Source organism: Vanacampus margaritifer, chromosome 12 (assembly GCF_051991255.1).
Source record: "Vanacampus margaritifer isolate UIUO_Vmar chromosome 12, RoL_Vmar_1.0, whole genome shotgun sequence".
NCBI lineage: Eukaryota > Metazoa > Chordata > Actinopteri > Syngnathiformes > Syngnathidae > Vanacampus > Vanacampus margaritifer.
The window spans coordinates 1276654-1299527 of NC_135443.1; the positions used below are offsets into that span (position 1 = coordinate 1276654).

The 22874-nt window shown below is 42.3% G+C and overlaps 3 protein-coding genes across 13 annotated transcripts in view; 1 reads left to right on the forward strand and 2 right to left on the reverse strand.

Annotated features, from left to right (window-relative positions):
• The window catches only part of LOC144061698 (uncharacterized), a 46084-nt gene extending 45636 nt beyond the window's left edge, over positions 1-448 (reverse strand). The window contains exon 1 of one of the 2 annotated variants that reach the window (XM_077582383.1): positions 304-448. The gene's annotated coding sequence lies outside the window, so the exon portion shown is untranslated. The remainder of the gene's footprint in view (positions 1-303) is intronic. The other variant, XM_077582385.1, reaches the window with a different exon arrangement.
• LOC144061701 (dual specificity protein phosphatase 19-like) lies at positions 1-17834 on the reverse strand. Of its 3 annotated transcripts, XM_077582397.1 has the most exons (7): positions 17758-17830; positions 17633-17663; positions 7736-7972; positions 6142-6188; positions 3142-3294; positions 539-649; positions 1-427 (listed from the first exon to the last, which is right to left on the reverse strand). In XM_077582397.1, exons 1-7 carry the CDS (start codon positions 17782-17784, stop codon positions 386-388), a joined length of 648 nt encoding a protein of 215 aa, XP_077438523.1. In that variant the 5' UTR covers positions 17785-17830; the 3' UTR covers positions 1-385. The 3 variants fall into 3 exon arrangements, with proteins under 3 accessions (XP_077438523.1, XP_077438521.1, XP_077438522.1); XM_077582396.1 differs by lacking the exons at positions 1-427; positions 539-649 and adding an exon at positions 1309-2138 and having other exon boundaries at positions 17758-17834; XM_077582395.1 differs by lacking the exon at positions 17758-17830 and having other exon boundaries at positions 1-649; positions 17633-17656.
• nckap1 (NCK-associated protein 1) overlaps positions 9568-22874 on the forward strand; it is a 23675-nt gene continuing 10368 nt past the window's right edge. For 2 of the 8 annotated variants that reach the window (XM_077582388.1, XM_077582392.1), the window contains exons 1-13: positions 9569-9885; positions 17781-17891; positions 19020-19112; positions 19186-19242; positions 19320-19462; positions 19556-19646; positions 20239-20376; positions 20466-20514; positions 20597-20753; positions 21257-21313; positions 21716-21812; positions 22501-22607; positions 22685-22817. In XM_077582388.1, the coding sequence (XP_077438514.1) occupies positions 9778-9885; positions 17781-17891; positions 19020-19112; positions 19186-19242; positions 19320-19462; positions 19556-19646; positions 20239-20376; positions 20466-20514; positions 20597-20753; positions 21257-21313; positions 21716-21812; positions 22501-22607; positions 22685-22817 (1341 nt within the window). In that variant the 5' untranslated portion in view covers positions 9569-9777. Of the gene's footprint in view, positions 9886-14249; positions 14268-17780; positions 17892-19019; positions 19113-19185; positions 19243-19319; positions 19463-19555; positions 19647-20238; positions 20377-20465; positions 20515-20596; positions 20754-21256; positions 21314-21715; positions 21813-22500; positions 22608-22684; positions 22818-22874 lie in introns of all 8 variants that reach the window. The other 6 variants (XM_077582389.1, XM_077582393.1, XM_077582386.1 and 3 more) reach the window with 5 other exon arrangements.

Here is a 22874-nt window from a genome sequence, read left to right on the forward strand (position 1 = left end):
TAACAACAGCAGATATATATTTCACGCGACAATACACGAGCATCTCTCGATGGGAGACGCTTTCTGTGTTTCTGGCACACGAGCGCGCGCACACGCACACACGCACATTTTTAACTTGGGGTAAATAAAATCAAACTTTATTTTCATAACGGTACAACTTATTTGTGTAAAAAAATAAAATAATTAATTAAATGTGATTTTTGTTTATTGTTTGATGGAAATTAGGACTATGAGAAGGTCCGTGGAAAAATGTCTCCCCTTATGGGATCCCTGGACCCAAAACGTCTGAGAACCCGGTCTCACCTTGGACTCGACTGTGCCTTTTGCAGGTTTCTTCTGGACTTTTTCCCTGCCCCCGTAGCCTAGCGCTTTGCTCGTGTGGGGTTCACTTGGTCTCCTCACTGATAACTTTTGTTGTGAATTGGCACTGTAGAAAAAAAAAAAATCGGAATTGAACTGGAACTGTTCATGGTCTGTAGTTCTGAAGCTGATGGTGGAATCCCGGGTTGGGTCGACTGGAAGGCCTCGCTAGCTTGACCTGGCGGTAGGCCTCGTCAAACAGGAGCTCTTCTCTCCACATCAAGTACGCCATGACGATGGAGGACGAGCGTGACACGCCCGCGTTGCAGTGGACGAGAACAACGCCATCCTGAAGACACAAAGACAATTGACCATTTAATATTCGACACGTGAAGTAAAATAGGTCATCCTTTGATGCTGAGGTCAGGTTTCATCACATTTTTGTTTATATTCATCTTGCAAAAAAAGCCACTATTTGCTGCACGCCAAGCAGGAAAACCTGCGACCATGTTTCAGGTTTTGAAGATCCACATACAATTAACAGTGTTTCCTCTGCATTCATTTAGCAGCAGCGGCCCGCCTCTCCTAAATCTTAGCCGGTACTGCTTCAAGGCTGGAGGGGAGGGGAGCGCAGTACACAGTACACTAGATGGATCGGGGAAAAAGACGACCAGAAAGCATCGGGAAAAATTGCGAGGTTCGTGAACCAGCGGTCTATTTTCATTTGTCAGCACATAAAGCTTGCCTCTCAGTAACGTCGACATACAAAGTACTACTTTCCTATTTCAACAGCATTTTGGCAGCATCTTCAAAGCGTTTCAGCAAGTGTGAAAAAAAAAAACGTAAATAGGTAACTTTCAAAAAATAAACCACAAAATAGCACACTGTTCAAAAACTGAAACTGTCAATTTCTGAATGGTTCGACCTTAAGGGTGTTCAACTTGAGGGTCCATCTTATTAAGCGGAGCGGAAAACAACTGCATTATGTATTTGTATTTTATTCCCACCCAAGCAGTAATAGATAGAATATATGTCGAGATGGAATCTGTGTACGGGAGCGTGAATATGTAACTTGATTAATATTAATGCCAATGTAATTATTTTTACCGCCTGCAGTGTCAGGATGGTAATGATTAAATTAAAGTCGCATCTTGAGACGGGCCCAAAGCTCAGTCGCGATGCCGGCCCCGTTGACGCATTGGTGACGTTTTGTAATCCACGCGGAAAGCAGCCGCCCCCGCCTGTCACTGTCCGATCTCTTGTCTCTCTCCGCGTGTCAATCAACGTCCAGCAAAGTCGGATGGATGATGGAAAATATGTTTTTCCCGCCGCAATAGACATGTTATCGCTGCTTTCTGTGGTTTGCTTTCAAACATAACCCAATCTGGCAGCCCCTCAGGGCTCGCGCCGGCCGACGTAAAACACACACAGATAAGAATATTCATTTCTCATGACTCACTATCAGTCCGAGAGCTCGCGCCATTGCATTATCTGCGCAGGCTTCGCCATACTTACACATGGCAGACCTTGTTTTGAGACTTTTAGGGGGATAAGAAACATCTGCAAAATGAAAACTGCCCAGACTAGATAATCCATCACGGGCAACATGGAAACTTAATTTGCTTTAGTTTGGAGTGCTCTTGTTTTGTCCTTATTTGACAGCGCTGGGCTGAGTGTTTTCATATCAGCGCGCGCATCACATTGTCCAGCGTGCAGGAAGAACTGCCAGGAACGCCATCCAATAAAAGGAGGTCAGAGGTGAAGAAAGGGACACTCAAAAGTGGACTTGATGCCAGCCTGGACTTTGTGCTGAGCTTTGGTCTTTGCGCTGCGTTGCACTGCCGATAAACCAATAAAGGTGAATGTACTGCAGGGAGGTTGCAGGCCGGGGCATTAGAGATTGTTCAACTGAAATCAGACTTCCAGGATGCATATTGACATTCGTTAAATCAATTGAAGCTGATATACTGCATGTGCCTCTTTAAGTAGAAATAATCTCGCCCAGTCATTCTGCTGTCATATTTGTATTCATGGTAATTGGTTTAAGGTTTGCAACCATTGGTTCGGGTCGCACAGAGCGATTAGAAATTATTCATTTGTTTTTGTAGCTGAACCGATGCATTTTATTGTATACTTAATATGAGTCTGTGCATGTTAGTTGCTGTGTGTCTCAATTTGGGGTTTGTATATGTTTTGGTTTATTTTGTTCGAGACTACAGCCGAAAATTAGCTTTCTGTTAAATCTAATGCAAGCATCTCTTCAATTCTTTTGTTACTGACTGATGTATCTCCCTATTGTAAATAAACGTAATTTTTATATATATTAATATTTAAAAGCTGCAGTCCTACTTAATGACTTCAATGTATGTTATTTGTACAGAAAATAATACAAAGTATATAATAAAAATTATAAATGCAGTAAAATATCCAAAAGAAAAAAAATAATGATCTATGAGACGAAAAGTGGCCTAGCACCACCTATAGGAGAGGAGTGGAATTACTTTGCTCAGGCAATCCATTCTGTTGCTCGTAACGTACTCAACTGTGCAATGTGGTGTGTTATCAAGAAAACAAAAAGCGTTTCAGACATCTCAGCTATACATGAACACTTTGCTGATGCGGCTATGTTGGCCTTTCTGCGTCTTGTTTTAATTTGTAGCCGGGCGTTTATTCGCTTCTCCCGTCTGGTATAAAGCAACATGATGAATGTACAGTGAGCCTTTCGTTGATTGAGCACACAGTAAAGCAGGGCAGCGAGAGCCAATCGCAAGTGCTCCCCGGAGACACAGCTAGAAAGTGCATATGGATGAATTGTCTCCGGGTGTGTGTGTGCGTGTGTACCTGTTCCCGGGCCTGATCTATAAAGGCGCCGCACTCATTCACGTATGAAGCGATTTGTGTTTCCGGGAGGTCCAGGATCTGGACGGTCTTGTAGACCAGCTGATTGGGGAAGGGGTTGGCAACGCCGTAGGCCACGTTGAGCACGTGCGACACCTGGAACACAAAGAGACAATTGAGGCACCTTGAGCAAATGAGCCTCCATTGTGAAGGGGGACATTGTGATGACACAATGGCTTTGACAGAGAGCAAGAAAATGAAGCAGGTGTGTGTGTTAGGGGGGGGGGAGAACGGTAGACAGAAGGAGTGTTTATTATGAGACAGATGGCGTTGATTCATTTTGTTGTCGTCGTCTCTCTCAAGTGACTTTACCTGCGTGGCCTCAATCCTCTGCTCTAGTCTCTTTACATAACGCAGCTCATTTTCCTTCTTTTGCAAATGCCTTCTTGTCAATTTTGCCATATTGTACCGAGCGACCAGCACCGAGACCTGTGCATTGCTTGCTAACATTCCCATCATCTCAATTCCCTGCTTGATGGCGATTATATTTTGTTCACTTGCGTTGATCCTTTAGATCAGAGATGGGCAAGCTTGTGCTCAAGCGGCAAATTTGATTTGGAATACAGATGAATGGGAACGGTTATTTGTCAAGTTGAATTTAACAAAATTTTCCAATCACATTCGAAAGGGCCACTAAACTTAATGACGTCAGTATTTTTCCAGCCTCTGGTTGGTTGGCCGGAGCAAAACTCGTTTAATGTCTGTAGTTATCTGCACACCACATTAACACATTTCATAGTCGACGTCTGTATTTTATTTCAATGTTTGACGTTTCTGTTATGTTGTTCGCTAAATCTGTATTGTGAACTCCTACAGATGATGCAAGTGGCACAGTTGAATGCTGTTATATTACCTTTTATGTTAGGGGGCAAGTACCGACACCAGGTTACGGCCTTATTTTAAGGTATCGGTACTCGCAACAGCCCTCTTGTGGCCATTTTACAATCCGGAAGCAAAAATTTGAAATTAGAAGAAGAGATAATTGAAGAAAGAATGCTATATGGAGGTATATACTGCACATCTTTCTTTGAATTATCTGTCATTGTTTTTTTGGTGGCAGATTTCACACGTTAACTCCGATTGGTATCGATCTTTTAAAAAGTGATATCGAACATACCTACTTTTTTGTAGTATCGATGATACGCTGTGGCGACCCCTGAAGGGAAAAGCCAAAAGGAAAGGAAGAAGAAGATGAATTGTATAACGTGGCATGATAGTGGTGGTATCAAGAGGAGGATTAAGTCCCCACTGAAGGGGCACGGCCCACCACTGAGCACTGCACTGTATATATATGGGCAGCTGAATAGAGCCCCCAATAAAAGTGTGCGCATTTGAACTCACACCGGCAATAAAAGCAGGAGTGCGGAATGAGTAAAATGATGACTGCGGTGTACTCACACAGCACCGTGAGTGTTGTGTTCAGCAAATGGAGAGCAGCAGTCCAAAGTGAATGACACTTTTGTGGCTCATTAACGAGGCGCGGCTGCAGCAGTCAACGTGGAAGAGGGGGTTCGGGGGGGGTCAGCAAATTACACTCAAGCACGCTCGTTTCGCTCGCTCTTAATGTGCTTGGAAAGAAAAGCAGCCGCAATGTAAATGTGGTCAAAGTCAGCAACCTCAACGAGTCTGGTTGATGGCCTCTTGCACGTTAGCGCGCATTAGCATGTTAGCACGTGATCGATGGCGCTAATTACTGCGCAACGTGTCACAGGTGCGTGCTGGAATTAAATTGCAACAGTCAGTTAGCGTGATTAACGACCACATCGGGGCGCACAAACGAAAATGAAAGATGACGAGCGTTTTTTTTTCTTTTTTTGACAATTTTTTTTTTTAGATTTGATAGACGCCGAATTCACACACACTCGTAACTACATAAAATAACAAAAATGCAGACCTACCTTGAATCACGAGTTGAATTTGTGATGTGACATAAAAAAACATAATACATGTAAAAGAAAATCTGAAGAATTAAACTGGTTTTATAAAGTGTAAATAAACTGTACATACTGTAATATTTGTGTCGGCCCACTTGTCTGTGTGCCTTTAAGAGGCGTGGCCCGGTGAGTGACATCAGGAGCAGGCATCGGGACGCGAGTTGTGGCTGACAGAACTCTCCTTGCGAGTGGTCTCATTTTGATATTTGTATCCCGTTCAAAATAAACAAACTTTCACTCCGTCACTGACTCGTGCAAATATTTGTTTAGGGAATCAATGTTGTTTCTGTCGGGTAAAATCATAACATTCATGTAGACATAAAATCAAAACTTCGTTCTTTTAAAATTACAACTTTTAAATGATTTGTCTTTTCCTTGACGTCTACCTTGACCTAATTCAAGATTTTTTCGAGCATTCTTTACGGGTGTTTTGATCCATTTTGAGACCTTTCCTTCACTAAACATGACTAGTAGGAGTGTGCAACTTGGCCTCAATATTTTTTTTCACAATATTTGATCACCTCAAGTCATTTTGCACTAATATTTTGGCCATGCTATTTTTGTGATGGGCTTTCAAAGGTCTTAAAATGGTCTTGAGGATGATGCTGCATCATTTTTGATAATTACGGCCTTCATCTTAAAATATTTGTTGGAAAAGCCAGATTTTTTGACAAATGCCTTGTTAGATCTCAACAGACTGTGTACCTAATAAAGTGGCCATTCAGTGCTTCCAAAATGTGATCACGTCTCATGAGCTTCAACAAGCAGCAGGAAACGGCCGGCTCATGTCTTTCCAGGCAGAACTAGCCGAGGTATGAAAGCGATTGTCCCCAGAGTGAAAGCATTTCCTCGGAGCCGTGCTGGCATCATTTACTCCACCTACTGAGCCGAAGCCACACCGCGAGGGTCTGCGTCTAATCTCATGTCTCGCACATGTGATCGCCACACGGCAAGGACACGCCTATTGATTCATGCCACCCCGCACACGTCCACTCTCTTCTACACTGACCTGATATCTCTGCAAGGTGTCCATGTCGTGGGCCGCATCCTGAGAGGCTGAAAGAGTAGGAAAAAAAAAAGAGTGTTTGAAACATAACTGCTGAAGCAAAAGAAAAAGGAAAAAAAAGGCTATGGGTTTTACAAGAACTGCAAATAGTGAATAATAAAATTGCCTCTCTCATTATGACACAACAAGAATACTGAATTTCGGGGCAGCAGTGGATGAGAGCATGTGGGCTGTGATGCATTAATGCTGATAGACAATTCAAAAAAATTGATGTTTGATATGGGCACACAACAATGAAAGAATTTGTGTATTTTTGTGTAATGACAAAAGAAAGAAATGTAAGAACTTGTGAGAATAAAGTAATTGGCGGATAATAACCACCAACAACTAATTTAATAATTGTCCACGTGTCCCGTTTTTTGAAAAAAAGGGATGAAAATTATATATATTTTTAAATCTGATTCATCAGTGAATCAGAAAAATAAGTGACAGATTAATTAACTATCAATTGACTCGTTTGTTGTAACCCTTCTCCCGTAATCATCAATAACAAATTCAACATGGGAATTTTCCACCTTCTGAGGTGATATTAGAGCTGTATCAGAGGCGGGACGTCAACTGTATGTAATGGTAGACTACTCTCCTCAACTCCAAAATGTCCAATGTGTTGTGTGTTAGTACAATATCGGGAAAAATATGTGTAAAAGTGAATCTCTCCTCAGAGGGACAATTAGAGTGTCTTGCCTTTCATAAAAATGGACAAGGAGAGTTGAAAGTATGTGTGGTGTTCACAGGGCAAGTGCGTCATCTTGAAATGAGTTTTGCTCAGAAAATGGAAGAAAAAAAACCTGGCTGACGCAAAATCCCAGCAGAGCAGTTGTTAGCGAGTGAATTTCGTGGTGCGTGCTGACGCTGATTGGCTGACGACGTGGAGAAAAAATGAGCAGCACTTCAATGCCGTTAGCACTAATGTGCCATAAAGGAAATATTCACTTTTATTGAGCCGAACAGATGCAATATTAATATTGATCCCCGCTGACGAGTTGTCTCGTCTGCGAGGTGAAGGGTCGCATGTGTGTCGACTAAACAGAACGGCCACGCTGAGCTGTGAGGGAGTTCAATGTCAGGCTCAAGGACACTCCAGCAGGACGCGGATATACGTAATGCGCATCAGCATTACGGCCCCACTAGGTGGTGCTGTTAAGTTAGTTTCTCTACCATTTTTATTTTACATTTCATACAGATTTTTACAAATGCAATGCAGTGAAGTTGTGTATAAATGAACTTGCCACCTATTCCTTAAAGCACTGTTTTATGTTATGTTTCCTTCTTGTGTGTCTTTCTGACTTCTTTACACAAGCGTAGTGCTACATGAATTCTGCCTAGTAACAAGCATCGAGGAAATGCATGTAAGCATTTCTATTGACCGAAATTTTAAACTCTCCACCAATACAGGAACAGGGAAATACTCCAATTAGTTGCAACTTGCATAGAATAAGTGTTATTTGTAATGTATAGCTAAAGTTGTCAATGCTATGACATAATGAGTAAAAGACTTAGTAGATCAACTTAAAGATTGGCTGCTGTTATTTCTTACCCAGCAGTAAGAAAGGTCGGACCACTCCAACTTGAAGGTCTAGACTTTTATCCTCCACAAATCCGCATCCGTTTCCGTCCTCCAGCTCCTCCACCTGTACGCTGCCATTGGTGCTCCTCTCCAAAAGCTTCTTGCCCGTCACCGTGGTAACATGAGTGCACTGTTTCCTCAGGCGGCTTTTGGAGAAGCCTTGGATCTGCCCAGACAGTGAATGCATCGCAGGAGGGTGAAGCAGAGCTGGAAGAAATACAACATGGAGAACTTTAGCTACTTTAGCAAGGAAAGAAGGCACAAAATGTATTTTTCGGCGTACGTGATACTGATGAATTATATCTATGCAATGTAAACAAATTGGGTGTCAGGTGACAGTATATATCTGCAATTTGTTTCAATTATCACTTAATTCCTACCTAAAATAAAAATCCAGCTAGTTGGATGACTCCATTAGGTAGGCTAGGGGATGAGTACGTTTCTTTTTTTTTGTTAGTTAAAATGAATCGTGTACTCACCTCGTTAAAAATAAACAGGATTATTGACACAACATGCAACAACAAAGTTTCCTAATCGTGGTTCCAAGCCTTTCTGTAACATTAAATCAGCTATTGCCAAGACCTAAAGAGAGAAACATTGCATGATTTATATAGTTATCTTACAAACGTTCAACATTACACGCTGACCAAGAAGCCGGAAGTACGTCAGCATATGATGCGTTCACAGTCTCTGAGAAAATTAGGAATCCGTTTACGGCTCACTTGCAGTTCAAATTTTACTGGAACATATTCACACTATTATTATTATTATTATTATTATTATTATTATTTACAATTGTCACATACCAACATGTAGCATCTTAATCTTCTGTTTTCTTTTAGTTAAATTTCCTCAGAGTTCCTCATTTTTGTTCTTTGTTTTTAACTGTACTTTGTTGGTACAGTCTCAAAGTTTTACTGTTAATGTTTTCATATTCATCATCAAACAAATGTGAATATTAGGCAAACATAACACAGTTAAACAAATGTCACTTTAAAAAAATATAAATGTCTTTATTGGGGAGGGGGTAAAGGTAGACTACATGTGTGGGGCCCCCAAACCTAAGAACTGGCTGCCGGGCAACCCTCAGCAGCAACAACTAAAATCAAGCTTTTTTTAAAAATAATAATAATAATAAATAACTACTATACTTTGGCCCACTCTTCTTTGAAGAGATGTTTTAATTTAACGACACTGCAGCATTTTGGAGCAAAAACAGCATTTTTAAAGTCATGCCATGCCATTTTAATCTGATTCAAGTCTAGAATTTGACCTGACTCGGCCACACCAAAATCTTCTTTAAATTGTTTTAATGTTAAGCCATTTTAAGTCAACGTCCTTGTGGTGTGTTTTGGATGGTTGTTCTGCTTCATCTTAAGGTCACAAACTGTCGGCCAAACATTCTTTCTTTTTTCTGGTAAAAACTAGGAGAATGCATGGTTGCGTCACTCACAGCAGGTCGTCCAGGTCTTAAAGAATTAGTTTGACGGTCCTTTTTAGGAATGTTCAACATTTGTCTCATCATCCATAGAATATGTCGGTGAACATTCAGATGCTTGTTGTTTACAAACGCACGATAGAAGTTTGCGCCTCAGAACTCTGCCATGGATAGTTCTTTTGCATATTGTTTAGTCATCAACAAATGGTATAAGTCGTCAATAGATAGAGAAATGTGGCATAAACGTAGTAAATTAGGCTGGCAGTCTGTGCAAGTCGTGATGCAAATTCGAGGTGCACTGACCGTGAACGCGGCACGATCTGGAAACGAGGACGCCTCCTCTCCTCTCATCCTAGTGACCGAGAAAGAGAAAAAAAAAAACACGGCGAGCGGCTGGAGCGACGGTGGGTGGAGTACAGGAAGCTGCTGCTGTCCCTGGCTATCTGATCATGGCCCAAATCTAATTCCAACATAAACGCCACAAATAGACAAGCCGAGACTGCGGACATTTGTGATTTTATACCCGTGCTTTTTTCCTTTCTCGACTGATTTGTGGAGATCGAGGAGCTCCAAGATGTCTCGGGGAGTGATCCAGCCTAGCCAGCAGAAGCTGGCCGAAAAGCTCACCATCCTCAACGACAGAGGCATCGGGATGCTGACCCGTGTTTACAATATCAAAAAGGTTCGCACACTCACACATTAAATGCGCACACTAAGCACACGGACAAGCTTGAATGGAGATGCATTATCCGATCCGTACCTGAAAGCCGGCGTCACTTGTATTATCGTATGTCAGAGTGTGAATGCTTGATTAGCTGGCACTGTAGATAAAGTCTTAATACATTTAGCTTCCCTTCGTCTTTTCCATATAATGAGCGTTATGGATTACCTCGCAACGGAGCGAATAAGCGAGAGAATTGGCCTTAAATTGCCATGATTGAGCCTGATACTGGGCACGGTTGTGGCTAACAGCGTTAGCTTGCGGTAATATTGGCCCCTTGCGCACGAAAGGAAATTCACTGCGGATTCGAGGCGTTTACTATCCACGGACGTTAAAATATACACAATTTAATCCGCTAGTAAAACAATCACGACGGAGACGAGCAATTTGCACACCCGAGCTTCTAACTACAAGCGTCGGGGCCTGGCACCCAGCTATTATCGCTTGATGTTTAGTTAATGGCGGATGGTGTCGGCTAGGCTAGGCTAGGCTAAAGAGCCGGGGCCCCGCCTAGCTGAAGACGAGCGCTCAAGCACGGCCGCAGCTTTATGGGCTGGCCGCACTCCTAACTAGGCTATATAAACAAAATAGCATGTTGAGACACGTGTAAATTCACACAAGTTGACATTTTTCACATATTTCACACTTTTCATATATATACACTCCTATAGTTACCCTTATATTTATTTTACCGTCACTATTTTAAGTCATGATTGTATACAACCCCCAATGAGAACCAATGCAAGAGCTGTATCAAAATTTGTAATCATTTTGGTTGATTGATTCTTGCACTCTATAGTGTTTAACGACACAAATAAGTAGTTTGAAAACTAAAAGTGAATCACAGTTTTTCATATTTACACTGGCATCATTCCAAAATTACTCAAACAGAAACACATCTCCTTTTGGTTCCTTTTAAAACTACAAACACTTCTTAAATCATATCAAGCCTCTGAATTGAGAAGAACTTTTGTATGGCATAAGAAAGTGGAAAGGAAACTTTTTTTTTTTTCCTGAATCCATTTGTTGCGGAGAATTTCAGAGGTGTTTGAAGTGCTCATTCCATGTTTTATTTATTTACTCTTTTTTTTAAATATAAAATTTCACAATTAATGGCAGCTACTTGTCACATTGCTACTACAATCCTGATTATAAACACTGACAGTGCCAGTCAGTATCTTTATCAAGGCACATACACCTCTTGTATTGGAGATCATTAAATGAAAGTGTGTACTGGTGAGTGTAGGTATTTGCATGGCATGGTGTTGTGAAAAAAAATACATGCATGAGTTTAAATCCAATCTTTAAAGGAAGAGAAGTGAAGTTGTGCTCATAAATGACATTTGCTCTTTCATGCGAGTTAAGTCTATCACAAGCTGACATCACAGTGTGTGTTGTTTTAACTTTATTTTCCTCAAAGTACCGTGATTGGTATGGTAGTATTCATAATGACGTTGGTGTTCGGTCTTGAAGGCTGCTTTGTGAGGGCAAGAGAAGTCTTGTGTTTTTCTAGGAGGAGTCTGATGGCTTATATTGTTTGTGAATGAAAGGGAGGGAGGAGTCAAACATCCCAAGTTGTAGTAAAAGAGAAGCCATGAGTGTGAACGCTCACACTGGTCTTGCTTTTAAAACTATTTGCGCTCAGCAGTACAAGGAATGGTCAGTCATATTCATTATAACGAAGGGCCTCTTTGATTGTGTGTTCACGATGGACACAATTAGCTACATTGATTCTTTCTGACTGATTTTGTTGAACAATCCCTTTCACATCCTCCCATCATGGTCATTTTACCTTCATTTTCTCATAGGACCTCTTAAAAATAAAAATAAAAACACTGAAGTTTTTTTTCTTAATTGGCCCAAATGTAAAGCTTGGCTACACTGCACAATTGAAGCCCGTTCCCAACCAAAATCCCATTTAGCCATCTCATTTTTTTTTTTAGCTTGAGCCAAAAGCAAGCGTCATTTCTTTGGCGATGCTAGTCATGGCGCGTACAGGCGGGAACGAGGAACGATTGGTGATGGGAGAACAATTGGATGCCTGTCTAATAATGATTTGCGTTCCGACCAATCTCCCTTGCTTTGAACAGCATGTTAAAATCGTGTTAAGGCTTTTTGCTCCTTGGCCTATTTCTTGGAGTTTTTAGCATGGAGCAACGCACAAATGATAAAGGAAGCCCTTGCTCTGTTTTTGGTATTAGTATTCACAGTTTTAGTTTTAGTCTTCAGCTGGCATCATCTTCTTGTTTTGTTTGGCAACTGCTTGAAACACACCTTGTCCTGATCCATTTTTTTCCACCCAAGTCGCATGATTTTTGAGTATCAGACGGCTACCGAGTCGGATCTATAGTTCTTTGGCCATAGAATTTCCCCCCACAAGCTTTGTAGAATATCTTTCGTCTTGCCCTGACTGTCAGTTATGGATGCAGAATGTTTCCACCTCTTAGTAAATGCCTTGTTTTTCTTAATGAGTTTGAAAGTTGTTGTTTTTTTCTCTCTGACTCTGAACACAAGTTTTGGGGAGAAAGGCGACGCCCACTGTGTGTTGTACTACAGAGTGCACTGCAGACGCACAAACTGTGTTGCTCTGTTACTGTCACCTTTATAATACCGGCATTCAAAAACCTGAAAAGTGACATTGTTTAATATAAAACTAGCTATTGCTCTTCCATTTGGCAAGTACCAATGGATTACTTGGTCTTTAAAAATGAATGCAATGAAATAAAATGTTAAAAATTTTCTAGCCAATACAGAGTAGCTGAAAATGAGGTCATCGGCTCGGGACGACTTTAGCACAGAGTGAAGCGGTTACAATCTCCTGTAGTTTATTTTCAAGTCCATGCACTGAGTAATAAAGTACTGTAGTCACGTTGCACAACAAAGATGAGTTTGCAGTACACCAGCATTCCTCACATGGTCTACTTTTTCACATTTGAATTGGTGTGTTGTTGTTGTTGTGATGGATTGTGTTGCACGACGCCACGACTCCCCCACCAGTGTTGTGTGCTTTGTTATTCTCCAACTGTTCTGGGATCAACTAAATGTGCTTCCGTGCTACACCGAATGTTCCGGAATATACTGTCGAGCCTGGCCTCGGGCTGATATGATGGCCCGAGGGGAAGTTGGGGGTCACTCGCAGCAATCGCACACGTCATCCTTCCAACAAAAATCGAAATGAAGTACGATAGTTGAATCGTGAAATTGGAGATATTTACAAGATAAGTAAATCAAAATCAAATGATCAATTTAGTTATCATTTATTCTCATCAAGTGCTGTTGAGCTCAACTCATTACAACAACTAATTAAATAACTCCAATAATTTGATTACAAAAAAAAGGTGATGCAAAATCTCTGCCTCAATAATTTACAGTGATTTTATTTTTCCCCAGTAGGGCTAATTTTACTACAGTTCTACACGCCATTCTGTGTCAAAATAGGTTAACGACAGAGAATGTCCAACGTTTGGGATCATTTCACACTTTACAAGAAAGATAAAAGTAGACTGTGTACCACAATGCGACGTCTAGATGTTCAACTCGAGGTAACGTTTTGATGTTAGCCACCTCTACTTTTTTTTCTTTTTTGTAACGCCACTTCACTCAACACGCAGTTGACACCGAGCAAACTCTACACTCTCATTTGCTGGCACCCACGTCACTCACCAGGCCAGACCCTTGTCTTTTAAACACTTAAAGTCACAAATACTACTCCAAAATGTGCAGATGGTGATGTATCTCACATGCAACATAGTATTGCATTGATGGGACACTCAAATCTAAAATATGAAATAGCTGCAGCCTGAGAACAGAGTTTTGTAAACCAAGGTTCCGCCACTGTAATTATTACTTAATAGAGACATCGGCAGCTCGAAAAGCTGTCCAAGGACATTTAGCGGCAGCAAAGTGGCCGGCGCACGGACGCCGAGGGAACACTCTCTGTCTGCCAGTTACTAAGCAACAGCCTTCCCCAAAAATGTGGAGGAAAAAGCGCAGGGGCCTAACTTTGTCTTGTCGCTGAGTGTCGGCCATATTACTCGGGCACTGCAGTGGGCACTCAAAATGGATGTGTTACTTCCCGGCGAGTGCGTAGGTAGAGATGCTACTCGGCGTGTCAGCGTGCGTTGAGCGAGTGTTAAGTACTAGCGAAGCGGTGGCATGCTCGCGCGGCGTGATGTCCTTTTTAATTGTTGTGGATCAAGTGCAGCAACACGCGTGTAACACAAACAATGCATGTGTGTCTGTGCGTGTGTTGAGCAGTTTGTCTGGGTGGTTTTGATTTCTTCTCTTCTTCTCTCCGTTCCAATGCTTCCCCCTCTCCTATGCAGCAAGGACAAGTTTGGAAGGTTTGCAAAGTTTATCACCTTCCACTGATGAACCTCCCTCCGTCCCACCCTCCCACCTTCCCACCCTCTCTTCCCTTCACCCACCCTTTGACTCCTTCCTCATCTCTCCTTCCCTCCCCTCGTGGCTACCTGTACTGATCTGTTGGTCCTCTGTGCTTTTTCATGTTTCAATTGATGACTGTGGGCTCCCTTCACAGAAAGCAAATTCTCTTACGTTTGATGTGACTGATTAAAAATTAAAGCAGGTCAGTCAAACCTTGTGGAGAGGTTGATGATTAGGCCAATTTTAGAGTCCTTGAGTTTAGGGCGTGCGTTACGTTTTCTTTCCTGATTAAAAATAAACAATGTGGATTACATAGTTTCCAAAAGGCTCTGAACGTTCCGTACACAAGAGTAACAAAATTGATTGTCCTCACAGTGCAATTAATGATATCTCAACATAAGTTAGATATACTTTATCATTAAAGTTCGGTTTAAATAACATACTGTTGTCCTACTTAGCCAACAAGCTAACAAGTTTTGAGTGCCCATAAAACTTTTTTTTTTTAACCAATTAACTTGTTTCTAATGTTAATACTTTAGTGATTATGGGGTTGCAAAGATTAATCGAATAGTTTGAAAAATTCCATCGAACGATTGCAGGGTTTCCCTCAGTGCTTTATAGTTCTGGCGGTCTGTCAGGCTTTTCTTGTATGGAGTTTACCACTGATAGAAGTTATTGTAATGCCACAACTAATTGTCAACAATAGACACAGCTGCAAGTACACCTTCAGTCACTTTCTCGAACAAACGGTAACAAAATCAACACATAATAAACATTCTTAATTGTTCTATGGCTACACTCAACAAGACACAGACTGACTGGTTAGCCAATTACCAGCCAGCCGCTAAACCCTAGACAGCAACAGCCAATTCTACTTTAATTGTGCGACACCCACGTCACTCACCTAGGCCTGCTGAAGCCAGGACAACATACTGTTGTAGAAGAAATTTCAAAAGTTGTTGGGATGTTTTGCGTAAATGGGAAAATAAACATAATAAAATAAAGTCTGCAATCCTAAATCTAGCCAGCGCATAAAAGTGTAGTGTAGCGACCAAGAAACCAAAATGGAGGGCATGCAGTTGTAGTGACGTTAACGTTGCCAGCCTTGGGTACCACACGCCATTCACAATCACAAGGTTGTAGCTGTAGACATGATTTGGAGATATCAAACTTCACTTTCCAACACTCCCTTCTTACTTCCTGTTTGACTTTGGCCTGCACCACTTTTAGGCAGCTAGCAAGGCTTCAATGGTGGAATCCATAATTCCTCTATTACTTAAAGAATCAGTCAACAGACGAATACAAACGTTCCATTCATAAAATGTCACAAAAATGCTTAAAAAAAAAAAAGAGTTATATATTGGAAGAGGTGAAATGGCCGAAGGGCCCTCTCGCAATTATCTTCCATCATTTGCCACGTGGCCAATTTGAAGAAGGCCAGCGGTAGCTGCGAGCGGAGGCAAGATGAAAGTCTGTTCTGGTATCCTGGCAACCGCTCGCACGCTCCTCCCCCACCACTCCCACTTATTCCCACGCCGTCCCTCCATTGGCTGCGCCGTTCCCTCCTTCCTTTCCTCCATCCATCCTTCCTCCCTTCATTCAGTCCGACAGCTTTATGCACTGTAACGCTCCATGTCAGTGAAATCCTGCAATTGCAGTTGAATCCAATTCATGCTGAATCAACGCCACCTGATAGCCGCACACATGAAGATGTTTCCTGATTTTTGAGCTCGTGCATGTTTGAGCACACGATTCCTCTTGTGCGCACAATCACAATCCCCAGCTCGGGTGTTTCCATCGAATGTGGAATGCCAAAGTCATTGACTAATTGCATGTGGGAAGCTCCTGTGCCACGACATTGCATCCACAAAATGTACATGTCGTCAAATTCGATTTCAGTCAAATCATCATTGGAACAGAGAAAAGAGCATTTCACTTGACAGCCTCTAGGGTGACTGCTTACTTGTAATTTGACACAAGAACATGTTGACGTAGTATTCGTGTTGTTATCTGGGCAGCCTGAGTGCGGCCAAGAAAAAAAGTTTCAGTTGTATATGCGGCCGGGGGCTGAGATTAATGTAGACTTGAACTGTCACATCTTAAAAGCTTGTCTGTTGTTGGTTTGGCCAGCAAACAGACAGCGGCCTTGCTGCAAGGAGAAAAGCGCTTTTGTGTGTTCGCTGTTCAACAGTGAATCAGCGTTTCGATCTTGAACACATCAGAACATTATTTTCAGTGCACCCCCCCTTTACTGTCAGAGCAAAACGTCGTTTGTGATGTTTAAACACAAACGTCACTGGTGAATAGCTTCAAAGCAAACCTGTTAGCAAAATCAACTTTTAAACTCGTATGCTGTTTGTTTGATTTCTTGGGTCGTTTTGCTTCCCAGATTGAATTCTAGCAGAAACACATCTGACGTAGTCGTTGGCAACAGTAGACGTGTAGTTATTCGCCACGTTTTCATATCTGATGTTTTTGTGAGCTTGTCTTTTCCGCTGGTATAGTTTTGTTCAGAGTCTTATTGGAAGTGTTTTGACAGTTGTAACTCAAATGCGGGTGCATTGTTGTTATTCCACTTGAAGTCATTGATTATTTTGTGTGTGCACACTATTACTTTTACTACTAGTAGTAGTACTAAATCTAAGTCTAAGGAAATTTGTACTTTACAATCAGCCCGTCTTTGGCACATGCATGAACTGCAGCTTGCTCACCATTCACAAACTACACTACCCATGATGCATGAGCTCTGTCGCTTCCCGCCAGTCGGACAAAATAAAAAATAGATAAATAAACGGCAACAACCAGGGTAGGAGGAAATAAACAGACGCACAACATTGTGGAGGGACCGCCTGTCATGTCATTTAACACTAATCAGATTTAAAGACGCTGTGGTCACATAAGTAAAAGATCATTTTAAATTCTGTTGAGAGACAGTGTATGTGCCTTGCTAGGTGCTGCTGTTTTGGTTAGTAAATTTTTTAGGGAGGGGGGGGGGTCAAAAAAAGCAAATATGATCTGAAGATATTATACTTGAGATCTATTTAATTCTTGATAGGAAAAGTAAGGCATCAATTTGTCTGTGGTTTAGATGATGCCTGGCCACCATTTGAGGAAATGCAGTATTGAAAATCATCATTGCCTGCCTTAAGCAAACATGAAAAGCACAGACGGACATGCAGGACTTTCCATTTTTGTGAATAGAAAACAAAAAGGAAATTGACCCTGTGCGTCTTCTGTTGGATTGTGCATCTTACGTGTCGACGCACAGGGCAGCAACCTTACGTCTCTTTTCATGTGGTGGACTTCAACTGTGAGCACTCACCCATGTGGATGAACCCGTGTCCACTTTTTGACTAACACGCCACGAGGAAGCAGACTATCAGATGAAATAGCATAGATAAAAAAAAGCAACAACAAATGTTTGATTTTTGTTTCTGCGCTCCTCACCTCGTGTGTCTTCTCCTCCTCAGGCATGTGGAGACCCCAAAGCCAAGCCCTCCTACCTGGTGGACAAGAACCTGGAATCTGCCGTCAAGTTCATCGTCAGGAAGTTTCCCGCTGTGGAGACGCGGAATAACAACGTGAGTTGCCTGCAGCTTGATTAGATTTGTTTCCTTTTCCTGCAGTGTCCATGATGTCAAATGGTTATTATCTCATTGGTTGGAAGCGTTCCTTCCAGATCTTTGGAGATGCTGCTTTTTTTAATAACACATTTTATGATTATGCCTTTGTTTGTGTGAAGCAGTCGTAAAACTTGAAAAAATGTGACATTCAAAAAAAGCGTGAGTGTGGAGAGTCATTAATTCCTTTAGCTTGCGGCGTGTGTGCTTATGTGAAGCGTGTGTGTGTGTGTGTATTGTGTACGCGTCTGGCTAACAGCTTTATTCAATATAAATGTGCAAAAATGGTCTCTTATGTTGTTTTCTGTTTCTGTGTGTGTTTGCATGCTAATCCTGGCTTATTCCGGACTTGTGCTTTTTGGTAAGTTTATTTGTGTGTTTCATTTGAGTTTTGTAATACTGTGATTGTTTATTTGGACATGTTTGCTTTTTTCGGCTGGCCACATTATTTGTATTTTTTTGCGTTCTGTAGTCCCGTGCATCTACCGAGTGTCTGTGGATGCTTTTTAAGCGTTTGCGTGTGCGAACAGACTAAAATCTCTCATCAAGCGGAGCTGACTTTGACTGAAAGAAGTGGGCTATAAACACACACCGGTACCCAGGACTGGTTGCCAGCCAATCACAGGCCACGTACAGACAAAAAAGTTTTCCCACTACCTACTCACATTAACCCTTCAAGACAATTTGGAGTCTTCATTGAAGTTAACGAGCATGTTTTTTGGACTGCGAGGAAGGCGGGAAAAAAACACACAACTTTGGGGAACACATCCACACATTTGAACCTCGACCTTTCACTGTGTTTACCAAGTTTGCCTCACACACTTAAAAGCCATCACACGTCTTATAAATGTTGAAAAAAATATTGTAATAACCTGGCTTCTATGACTTTTATGTCTAATAATGGTTAAACTTTTAAATGGTTACATGTCTGCATTTTGAGCTATTTCTAATCAGCGGGTTTGTTTACTTGAAAATGAAAAGTAATGTTTTCAGTCTCACCTCAAATAAGTGGTGATGTTACTGGACAGTTTACATTGTAGTTTTTTTTAGCCGGCATTCTGATCTCAAGAGTCTTGCGTGATGTTGCAGCAACAGCTGGCTCAGCTGCAGAAGGAGAAGTCGGAGATTCTGAAGAACTTGGCTCTCTACTACTTTACCTTTGTTGATGTCATGGAATTTAAGGTTGGACGTCACAAGAGTGAGCCGTCGATTATGTGCTGAATATCGGAATGAACGTGTTTGTGTCCCTCGACAGGATCACGTGTGTGAGCTGCTCAACAGCATCGACGTGTGCCAAGTTTTCTTTGACATTGTAAGTGCGCTCGTCACTGGAGTTGATCTTTTGTTACGCGGATGACGGACGTGACGGGACTGTTGTTTTCTCTTCAGACGGTGAACTTTGACCTGACGAAAAACTACCTAGAGCTGGTGGTGACTTACACTACACTCATGATCATTCTGTCACGCATCGAGGAGAGGAAAGCCATCATCGGCCTGTACAATTACGCTCACGAGATGACGCATGGAGCCAGGTGAGCAAAACGCACTTAAACTTTACACACACTCAGTGACGTGACTTCTAACGTGTGTGTGTGTGTGTCTGTGCGTGTGCGTGCACGCGGCAGTGACCGCGAGTACCCCAGGCTGGGCCAGATGATCGTGGATTATGAGAACCCTCTGAAGAAGTTGATGGAGGAGTTTGTTCCACACGGCAAGGTAGCCTGTCGATGCTAATTAGCATGTCAGCAGTCGGGGTGGAACAACGGGCCTGAAAAAAACCAAAAGAAATAACACATTGATTGCTTTCAAACCTGTGAAAAATATATTTAGCAGCATTCATTGTCATGGATTTTTGAAGATACTACTTTACACTACGTAAGGATGCACCGATTTTACTTTTTCCAGATCAAGTACAAATACTTACTTATGAATACTGACTGAATAACAAGTGCTGATAATGCCATTAATAATTGTATTTTGTCAAATATTGTTCAAAAACAAACTTAAAAAAAAATATGTGACTGCTGCTGTAAACATGAATTGTTGGCAAGCCAGCATCAATTGCAGGACAAATGAGTGAAAATCATGTCGAAGCAGACAAAATGCAATGAAATTTAGCAACAACACAATTTCATCTTTACAACTGCAAATTATTAGTTCAAGGCGGTATAATAGTTTGTTTGCAAAAAGTCAACTTAAAGGCGCCACCGATCACAATTTGAGCTCGAACGAAAGCTGTTTATGAGCACAACATGCCGTCAAATCAAATCATGTCAAATGGACTTTTCATGTTTGTGCTTTTGCGCAGTCTCTGTCCGACGCTCTGATCAGCCTTCAGATGGTCTACCCCAGAAGGAATCTTTCCGCCGACCAGTGGAGGAACGCCCAGCTGCTCTCGCTCATCTCTGCTCCCTCCACCATGCTCAACCCCGCACAGTCAGACACCGTGAGTGGCTCCAAATCACCTTTTCGCCTTCTTTCGAAATCAACTCCTAAGAAGATGAGCTGCAAGCGTGTCGTTCTCTCGCTTTCCAGATGCCCTGTGAATACTTATCTCTGGACGCGATGGAGAAATGGATCGTTTGTAAGTAGTTGAAGCGACGCGGTCCGACGTTCATGTTCCAGCTGAGCTTCCTGATCCACTCGCTTCTTTTTCTTGCGTCTAGTCGGTTTCATTCTGTGTCATGCGGTGCTGAACAGCGACGCGGCGGCGTTGTCGCTGTGGAAGCTGGCGCTGCAGAGCTCCACCTGCCTCTGCTTGTTCAGGGATGAAGTCTTCCACATCCACAAGGCTGCTGAGGATCTCTTTGTCAACATCCGAGGGTAAAAGGCGACACGGGGGGAGCACAAACTACACCCAAGTAGATAGAAATAGATGGATGGAAAAAAAGCTTCTTCTTTTTTCCAATTTGAGATTTTAATCATATTTTCTACTTTGTTTTTGGCAGTAGTGGTAAATCCAGGTCCAGAAAGTAAAAACCCTGCCACAGTTTGAAAAAAAAAAAAAAGAAAAAAGTATGGCTTTAGGCCCTGATGCTAGCTAGCTAGCTCCCTAGCAGGAAACGGGCACCATGGGAGCTAGCTAGCTAGCACCTGGGGCTAAAGCCAAGCTGTGGCTGTGTTTTCACTTTCTGGACCTAGATTTGCCACCTCCGGTTTTTGCAAAAAGCAAACACAGCCGGCACATTCCCGCGCAGTGCATCTGTGCCCCTTTCTCACCATTTTGAAATATGGCCTTTAAGCTTACAATCCTTTTACTGTCCACACGAATGGAAGAGAAAATGAAAGTCATTATTTAAATTGTGTTGTCTTTGGTTGTTTTCCAGGTACAACAAGCGCATCAATGACATCAGAGAGTGCAAGGAACAGGCGCTGTCTCACGCGTATGAGCACACTCGATTCCCAACCGCCATCACAGTCTTTTTGTTCCTCACACTTACCCAACTGATTTATTTAGTCACCTACATTTTTTTCTATTTCCATTTCCTTTTCTGCATTTGCGACCCGCTCATCTCATCTCTCCCGGGGAGTCTGACTCAGACGTCTCGCCTTCCTTTTTTCTCTCTTTGTTCCCTCTTTGTCTTCCCCACATTTCATCCTCTGTACTTAATCTGTCTACCGCTTTCATCTTTGTTCTCATTCTTCCCGCCATGGCTGTCATTTACTCACTTTGGTGTCTGGCGAGGCTTGTCCTCAAAGTGTCAAAGTTGCTTGTAAACTGGCGGCTGGTGCGCGTTTCCCATCTTGCGCGCTGACTTCCTCCTTCTGCCTGCCTGACTCCTCAGAGGCTCCATGCACCGAGAGCGACGCAAGTTTCTCCGGTCCGCCCTCAAGGAGCTGGCCACCGTCTTGGCGGACCAGCCGGGCCTGCTGGGGCCAAAGGTAGTAGCATGCCACACCCTCGGAATGCCATGTCAGATGCAGAGAACAGTGTTCCCCAGTTGTATCTACGTTCATCATTCTGATTCATCACTAGTCAGGTTTCCATCCAATTGTTTCGAATTTTTTAAGCGAATTGACTGAAAATGTGCAACAGACGTGCCACTTTTGCCCGTTTCCATCTGTTCTACTTTTGCGAATATTGAGAGGGGACTCCGCTGCTGTAGGTGGTGCTATACACCATAGCGATGTGTAATTCATGATAAACTGTAGCCTTTTTTTGCGGTTTCCCATTTAATATAGCATTAATAATATATTCGCTTCTTTAATTAATTCCAAATTGATTTCTGTTTGGTCCTCCCCCCAAACATACCTTACTTTCTCGTCTGACATTGCTTTGGGACTACAAACGTACGTGTGCCGTAATATCCGGTCAAAACGTGCAACGTGTATCCGGTCTTGCCAGCGTTTAGTCGCAAAACCTGTTTCCATAGGCAAAATTAGCATTTTTCTTTTTTCGATGCGCTTCAAAATCCACCTCCTAAGCGACTGATTTTGCAAGACTCGCAGAATATTGTGTTCTATAAAACATATTTACACATGTTTAGGTTTGAATGAATTAGCATGCATACTGTTTTATGGTAACAAATATCTTCAAAGAGCATACAGTATGAATACGCTTTCCTTTCAGGCGTTATTTGTTTTCATGGCGTTATCGTTTGCCCGAGACGAGATCATCTGGTTGCTTCGACACGCCGACAACATCCAGAAGAAAAGCACGGATGACTTCATCGACAAGTACGCGCTCTAAATGTCTTACGCGAGCACATGCTGGCATGCGCGCACGCAAAACATTTTTGCGTTTTGCTTCCCAGACACATTGCGGAGCTGATCTTCTACATGGAGGAGCTGCGAGCTCACGTGAGGAAGTACGGGCCCGTCATGCAGCGATACTACGTGCAGTACCTGTCCGGCTTCGATGCTGTCGTACTCAACGAGCTGGTGCAGGTGAGAGAGACGTCATCAATAAATGGCTTCAAGTGCATCGTTGACCGTGGTTCTTCT